The sequence below is a fragment of the Podarcis pityusensis genome (assembly GCF_964106645.2).
Source record: "Podarcis pityusensis genome assembly, chromosome: 8".
In the NCBI taxonomy this organism is placed as follows: domain Eukaryota; kingdom Metazoa; phylum Chordata; class Lepidosauria; order Squamata; family Lacertidae; genus Podarcis; species Podarcis pityusensis.
Genome location: NC_138033.1, coordinates 7,323,282 through 7,331,338, shown reverse-complemented (window position 1 = coordinate 7,331,338; position 8,057 = coordinate 7,323,282). Strand labels below are relative to the sequence as shown.

General features: G+C 54.4%; 1 protein-coding gene across 1 annotated transcript; it reads right to left on the bottom strand.

Annotated features, from left to right (window-relative positions):
* Positions 1–317: 317 nt before the first annotated feature.
* On the bottom strand, positions 318–6,606 carry MYPOP (Myb related transcription factor, partner of profilin). The gene is made up of 3 exons (XM_081019083.1): positions 6,336–6,606; positions 5,423–6,028; positions 318–1,765 (listed from the first exon to the last, which is right to left on the bottom strand). Exons 2-3 carry the CDS (start codon positions 5,877–5,879, stop codon positions 1,095–1,097), a joined length of 1,128 nt encoding a protein of 375 aa, XP_080875209.1. The 5' UTR covers positions 5,880–6,028; positions 6,336–6,606; the 3' UTR covers positions 318–1,094.
* Between the last annotated feature and the right edge of the window lie 1,451 nt (positions 6,607–8,057).

Sequence of the window (8,057 nt, the reverse complement as noted above, 5' to 3'; positions counted from 1 at the left end):
ATTAGTCGCGCCAACAGGGTAAAGAACAGCTTCTATCCGTGGGCTGTTACGCTGCTGGATGAAAAGATAACAACAGGGCAACTGACTTTTGGGTTTGGTGGGTGTGCGTCAGTAAACGAGGGGAATTAAGACTAAGAGAGCTGAGTGGGGGGTGCCCGTGTAATCTCACTGTATACAAGTTGTACAAGTGACAATAAAGTATTTCAATTTCAATTAAATTGGTGAGACTGAAGTCCCTTTTCCCTTGCATAAAGCTCTGCCCCAGAACTCATCTCCACCCCCCCCACACCGCCACCATTTCATGAACACAAGGGAGCTGTAGTACGAAAATAGTTTATTGAGCTTCCGTAGGGGACGGGGCAGAGCAAAGGGAATGGCCGGAATGGCTTCAACTTATGCCGGAATGGCCGAGAGCTGCTTTTGGGCAACCTTGCCCCTGCCCCTCCACATTGGGGCTTTTCAGTCAAGGATGCTTTTGGCTTTTCAGGCGCTGGGAAAGGGCTTCGGAAAGACGTGGGGAGAGAGGGAAGTTGGTCTTTGTGGGACAGGGAGGTGGCAAAACCCTCCCCACCCTGTATTCCCCCCTCCAAGAGTGTCTTAACGCAAAAAGCAATTGGGGCAGGGTTGGGGGCGGGGCGGAGGGAGACACTGGCAAAGCTTGGGAGCTGGCAGAGGGGTGTTTTTTTTGGGGGGGGGGTCTGTCCGATTTCCCTTTTTCTGGCTGGTTTTCCACCCTGGGTTTCAGGCACCCGCAAAAAAATGCACAACCCCGCAGCTGTGCGTTGCCGCTTGCAAGGACTTTGGCAAACACTCCTGGCCCCACTGCCTCATGTGGGGCTGCAAAAACCGGGTGGCGAGGGGTGTTTCTTGAGCACTGACAGGCTACCCGGCATGGCCTGGGGGTGGGGGGGGTGGAGATCCCTTGCAACCAACACCACAGGGTCCGGGGGTGAGTCTGGACTGTGTTTTGCAAAGGAACGAATAACCTTTGGGGCAGAGCGTCGAGAGAAGTCGTTCTTCTCACTGGGCATCTGCCCCATGTGTCTTTCCCCCCCCAATAGGGGGCAGAGTCAGAACCAGGTCCTTGGCAGCGCTCACAAGTTCTTCCAGCGCCCCCTGCGTTTCCGCGTGGGGATCCCTTTCCTCCGTTTCTGGGGTGCAGGGGACGGCCCGCTTTTGGCCGCTGGCTGGCCTTCCTCGGGCACAGGAACCCCCTCGTCCTCTCTCCTCTCCGGGGACGGCTCCTCCTTGGTGGCGAAGGTGGCCCTGGGCGGTGGGGTCTCCGAGGAAGGGGCCGGCGGCCCGGGGCTCGGGCTCTCCCCCTGCGGGGGCAGCAGGCCGTTCGCCTGGGCAGGAAGGAGGGGCAGCAAAGCCGCCACCACGTCGGTCAGCCGCTCCAAGCCTTGCCGCAGGGTGTAGGTCAGCTCGCGGACGGCTTCGGCCGTCTCCCGCTGGGCCTGCAAGAAGTCCACAGGGGGCTCGGCGGGCAGGTCGAGGCGGGTGCGTCGGCGCCGCAGGGGTGGCGAGGCAGAGGGGCACGGGGTGCTGCCCAGCGGCTCCGCAGGGGAGTGCTCTGGGTGCGGCCTGCAGCCTAAGCTGGCCGGAGAAGGCGCCATCTGGATGATCTGCAGTGAGGCGGGCTGGGCCGAAGGGGGCGCCGGCGAGTCGCGTTCCTTGGGCCTCAGTAGACCCCCGTTCAGGGTGCAGCAGGAGGTCCGCGCAGAAGTCTCTGGGCTGCAGGAGAGGTTGCCCCTGGCTGGCATGTCTGCAGAGGCGGAGGGAAGCAGGAGATTGACAAGGCTGGCACCCGTAATAATAATAATAATTTATTATTTATTATTTATACCCCGCCCATCTGGCTGGGTTTCCCCAGCCACTCTGGGCGGCTTCCAACAAAACACTAAAATACAATAACCTATTAAACATTAAAAGCTTCCCTAAACAGGGCTGCCTTTAGATGTCTTCTAAACGTTTGGTAGTTACCGTATTTTTCGCTCTATAAGACGCACCAGACCACAAGACGCACCTAGTTTTTGGAGGAGGAAAACATGAAAAAAAATATTCTGAATCTCAGAAGCCAAAACAGCAAGAAGGATCGCTGCGCAGTGCAAGCAGCAATCCCTCTTGCTGTTCTGGCTTCTGGGATAGCTGCGCAGTCTGCATTCGCTCCATAAGACGCACACACATTTCCCCCTACTTTTTAGGGGGGGGGGAAGTGAGTCTTATAGAGCAAAAAATACGGTATTTTTCTCTTTGACATCTGGTGGGAGGGTGTTCCACAGGGCGGGTGCCACTACTGAGAAGGCCCTCTGCCTGGTTCCCTGTAACCTCACTTCTCGTAATGAGGGAACCGCCAGAAGGCCCTCGGCGCTGGACCTCAGTGTCCAGGCAGAACGATGGAGGTGGAGACGCTCCTTCAGGTATATAGGACCGAGGCCGTTTAGGGCTTTAAATGTCAGCACCAACACTTTGAATTGTGCTCGGAAACATACTGGGAGCCAGTGTAGGTCTTTCAAGACCAGTGTTATATGGTCTCAGTGGCCACTCCCAGTCACCAGTCTAGCTGCAACATTCTGGATTGATTGCAGTTTCCTTCAAAGGTAGCTCCACATAGAGCACATTGCAGTAGTCCAAGCAGGAGATAACCAGAGGAAACTCCTTTTCCTAGGCAGTGTTAGAAACTCAGCTATATAATCTAGGCACTACGTGGTCCCTGAACTCTAGGTTGTGGTCGCCACAACGTCAGTTTACCAGTGGGTCAGACTGGATGACCCTTGGGCCCCTTAAAGGTAAAGGTAAAGGAACCCCTGATCAATATGTCCAGTCGTGACCGACTCTGGGGTTGCGGTGCTCATCTCGCTTTATTGGCCGAGGGAGCCGGCGTACAGCTTCCGGTTCATGTGGCCAGCATGACTAAGCCGCTTCTGGCGAACCAGAGCAGCGCATGGAAACGCGTTTACCTTCCCGCCGGAGCGGTACCTATTTATCTACTTGCACTTTGACGTGCTTTCGAACTGCTAGGTTGGCAGGAGCAGGGACCGAGCAACAGGAGCTCACCCCGTCGTGGGGATTCGAACCGCTAACCTTCTGATCGGCAAGTCCTAGGCTCTGTGGTTTAACCCACAGCGCCACCCGTGTCCCTTACAGTTCTACAATTCTACTATCTCAACTACCTTGCTTGACTGTGGCTTGCTCTTGTGACAATTCACACGTCCCAGTATGCGAGGGGAGAGACAGGAAGGGGAAGGTATTCACTAGGGAGCAAGGCAGAGGTTTTTAAACGGTGGCCACCACTCTAGCGACCAGAAACCGCCACGTGGTTGTCATTAGACCCGCGGCAGTAGCAAAACGTGCCTGGGGAATTTCAAACACAGTTCTTGGGGCCTGCTAGTCCCCCATCACCAAGCTGCTGTTTCGCTCCGGCCAGCCCTTTCTGCGTGGGCAGAGAGAGCATGTGGCCAGCAGCCCTTTGCGGTCCTTACCTCTTTGGGCACAGACCTGAATTCTAACTCTGCGTTCTGAAAGACATCTCTGCCTGCAGAATCTAGCTCCTTAGGGGAAAGGCAGGGCTAAAGCCCCTTTTCCCCACAGGCTAGCTTTCCGGGTGCAAGATCCCTTCCACATGGTGGAGCATTCAGGCACCCAGAAAGCTGCCTAGCCCCTGTAGGGCTGTGCTGGGGGCTAGTTCTGCCGCTGTGTTGCAGTCGACTCTTCTTTCTCTCCTGCCTCCACACCTTCCTTGGCAGCCTCAAGGTTACAACCGGTGAATGAGTTGTGTAGGCATGGAGTTGGCAGCCGCAACTGGCCACTAGCCCACCTGAGAGGGGGCACGGGCGTTTTCTCTCGGCACTTTTGCCCTGCGTCGAAAAGAGCCATGGCAGCCGGGAGCCAAGCGTGGATCTCAGCATTAACCCAGCTTCGTCCTGCTGTTTGCCTCTCCTGACCTGAAAGCACTTTGCGAGATTGGAGGCCAAGATGGTGACCCGGGGCTGAGGAAAATGCACTCTGCACATGCACAGAGACACCTGTTTCCTGGACATTGGCTCGCATATGCCCAAACTGATTCCCAGCGTTGGAAGAAGGTTGCAGAGATAAACCTCTGGCACGCCGGACGAAGCCAGGAAGCGCCAGGGAATTCCTCCATCATGGATGTGGAGCTAAAATAGTGCATTGTGGGGAAACCCCTTTTTCTCTTCCCCCGCCCCACTTTCCTCTCTCCTTCAAACCTGGAGCAGGAATTTCCCAAAGTAGAAAAGATAAAAGAATGTCTCTTAGGGTCATGGGTTCGAGAAAAAGATTCCTGCATTGCAGCGGGTTGGACTAGATGACCCTCGTGCTTCCTTACAACGCAACAATTCTGTTATTCTGTGTCTCAGTTGTATCCCTGGCCCTACGGATGTGGGGGAGACTTGAAAGGATATTTCAGGTCTGGGGGGTGTCGAGCGCAGGACTGCCTCGCTCACCAAGCAGAGTCATATCTGCTTGCCATCCTGCTTCCCCTGTTCTGTGCGCTTATCGTGCCAATATAGCTCCCTGCCATTTATTTGAGCTTCGGCTGTGGAATCCAAGGCGTAGGTGGCGATGCGGAGATTAAAATAGCATCCCTTCGAGGCCCAAATCCCTGTTGGATGCCTGTTGCTCCATTCTCGGAGCAATTAGGTTTCTGAGCATGTGCAGAGTGCCTTTCCTTCGCCATTTGGAGTCGCATTTGGAACTTGCGAGGTTAGATTGGCACCGGCACAGCATACATTTTAAACCCATAGCTCGCCCCTGTACACCAAGAATCCTGGGAATTGTAGTTTGTTATAAAGGCGCTGGGAATTTTAGCTCTGTGAGTAATAAGAGATAGGGCCGTGAGCTTCTCCTCTCTTTCTTGCCCTTCCCTGCCCAACCCCAATGGCAAAGGCATTGGCCTGTCGCGTGCCTCTTTCTTAAAAACCAGAAGTGCTGCAAATCAAAGCGAACTGACACCCTTTCCCACACCCAATTTGAAATCCGCCCCCCCATCACTTCACACACCCCTAGACACATGGGGGCATCTGTGAAATGTAGGTGAAATCCTTAGTCCAGACTCAAGCTCAGGCAAACACAGACCACTGAATACATAACAATCTGCTTGCCGCTATCCGAGGGTAAGGCACTCTGCACATGCTCAGAGGCACACACTGTGCCTCTAACCAAGCCCTTCTTGGTCCTCCAGCGCCTAGTCGGTTTAGAAATCAGCTCCTGGCAGCGGCATGTGGAGTTTTCAATTTTTTACCCCATGCTGTCAGCGTGTCAACCCACATGTGGCAAGCCTCGGGCCCTTACATTCTGCCAATCTGTCCTTCCTAACGCCTTGGCAGAGCCGGGCCCCGGAGGGCACCTGCTTCGGCTGCCAGCACCTGCCCGCCGGAGGGATGGGGTGCCCACGGGGACTCACCTGCGCCATGCTCAGCCGCCAGCCGGTAACTGGGGGTGGTGGCGAACCCCGGCGTGTTCTGCAAGGCGCCGGGTTCCACCCCGCCCGCCCCCATCACCACGCTGGGCCCCAGGATGGCGAAGATGGTCTCTTCCTCGGCCGAGAAGGTCTCATCGCAGGCGCTGCCGGCCCCCTGCGTGGAGTGGGGCACCCTCGCCAGCTTTTCCTTGGTGCGGCGCTTGAAGTCATTCCAGCGCTTTTGCACCTCCTGCCCGGTCCGCTTCCAGCTGGTGATGCTGTTGATCTTGGCGGCGATGCCCTCCCACACCCTCCGCCGCTCGGCCACCGTCACCCGCCGGCTCTGGGTGCCGTACAGCTTGGCGTAGTTGGCACGGACCTCCTGGATCAGGATTTGGTTCTCCTCGTAGGAGAAGCGGGGCTTGCGGAGGCGGGTGATCTCCTCGCTGTCACCAGACATCCCGGTGCCCTTCTGCTGCTGCTGATGCCAACGCCGTTCCCCGGTGCCCACTGCCGGGCTCCTTCAAGCTCTGGGAAGCGGTTCTCTCGGGCTGCCGGTGCCCAGTTGGCACCGCTGCATGGGCACCCTAGCAAAGGCGGGTGCTGGTCCTGTCAGAGAAGGAGAGAGAGAGATGATTGGCATCGCCCAGCAAATGCACTGGGCTGGCACCTTGCAAGTTTTGGGTGGGTGGGTGCCCCAGCGCCACGCTGGCTGTCCAGCACCTCTGCTTTTCGCAGGGGTGCCCCTCTGCCACAGGGCCCCCCCCCAAGCCTCCCCAGCTGGGAAGGGGGTGTCTGGGGAGGGCTCCTCCTGAAGGGGGTCTCCGCTCCCGCTCAGCTGCTGCCTTGCTGCATTGAAATGCCTCCCCCGCTCCTCCCTCCCAGTTCCTCCTCCTCCTCCTCCTCCTGCTGCTACCGGGCATGCGCCTGGCTTCGCCGCACTCCCAGCAGGCCAAGGGGCAGCCTGGATGGTTGCCCCGGGCAACCGAAGCCTGGCGCCCGCTCTTCTCGCAGGGCCTGGCAGAGCGGGGAGCAGGAGCGCCCCAAAGGCTTCTGGGAATTCAGAAGCCATTGCATCCCCTGCCCATATTTCTGGGGGGACGCATACCCCTAAACATTTTGGGAATCATTGTAGTTTTGTCCACATATACTGTATTTATTTTACCCGATTTGAACTATAAAATGGTTATTTTCTGGAGTCAAAATAAGAGAACCCCTAAGCATATTTTTAAAGAAAAAAAGCACTGTGTGTGTGTGTGTGTGTGTGTGTGTATATATATATATATATATATATATGGGGGGGGTCAATTGCTGTATATGTATATTCCTAGCTGTCAACTTTTCCCTTTTCTTGCGAGGAATCCTATTCAGAATAAGAGAATTTCCCTTAAAAAAAGGGAAAAGTTGACAGCTATTAATATACAGCAATTGCATCCCCCCCCATATATATATATATATATATATATATATATATATATATATATACAGTCCTTTTTTCTAAAAAATGGTCTCTAAACGTCAGCACCTTTAAAGGCTCAAAAAAAAAAAAAAAAAAAAAGTCCCAAAATGCATATTCTGAGGGGAAATGCGTACCAAAATGAATGTTTTGGAGCAAAATGCCTACAGAAATATGAATTTTCACGCATTTCAATAACAGTTGCAGTATGGTGTAGAAACAGGGCAGGACAAACTTAGGAATGTTGTCATTTAGTTGCGTCCGACTCTTCGTGACCCCATGGAGCAGAGCACGCCAGGCACTCCTGTCTTCCACTGCCTCCCGCAGTTTGGTCAAACTCATGCTGGTAGCTTCAAGAACACCATCCAACCATCTCATCCTCTGTCGTCCCCTTCTCCTTGTGCCTTCCATCTTTCCCAAAATCAGAGTCTTTTCCAGGGAGTCTTCTCCTGAGGTGGCCAAAGTATTGGAGCCTCAGCTTCAGGATCTGTCCTTCCAGGGAGCACTCAGGGCTGATTTCCTTCAGAATGGATAGGTCTGATCTTCTTGCAGTCCATGGGGCTCTCAAGGGTCTCCTCCAGCACCATAATTCAAAAGCATCCATTCTTCGGCGATCAGCCTTCTTTATGGTCCAGCTCTCACTTCCATACATCACTACTGGGAAAACCATAGCTTTAACTATACGGACCTTTGTTGGCAAGGTGATGTCTCTGCTTTTTAGGATGCTGTCTAGGTTTCTCATTGCTTTTCTCCCAAGAACCTAATAGTTATCTAAAGCCATTTGCGCATGTTGCCATGCAACCAGTCCATGCAGAATGTAGGCACCCTATATATAGAAAGGAGCAAACCCGTGATATTTTAGGGAACAGGCTAGCAGGCGGGGCCCATGACTTACATTATAGGAGCCTGTTGTTGTTGTTGTTGTTGTTGTTGTTGTTTAGTCGTTTAGTTGTGTCCGACTCTTCGTGACCCCATGGACCAGAGCACGCCAGGCACTCCTGTCTTCCACTGCCTCCCGCAGTTTGGTCAGACTCATGCTGGTAGCTTCTATGACACTGTCCAACCATCTCATCCTCTGTCGTCCCCTTCTCCTTGTGCCCTCCATCTTTCCCAGCATCAGGGTCTTTTCCAGGGAGTCTTCTCTTCTCATGAGGTGGCCAAAGTCTTGGAGCCTCAGCTTTA

Coding starts and splice junctions, on each gene's coding strand:
- MYPOP (XM_081019083.1), bottom strand. CDS start 5,879: ATGTCTGGTGACAGCGAGGAGATCACCCGCCTCCGCAAGCCCCGCTTC. Junction 1,766..5,422: donor GGCGGCTGAGCATGGCGCAG/GTGAGTCCCCGT, acceptor CCGCCTCTGCAG/ACATGCCAGCCAGGGGCAAC.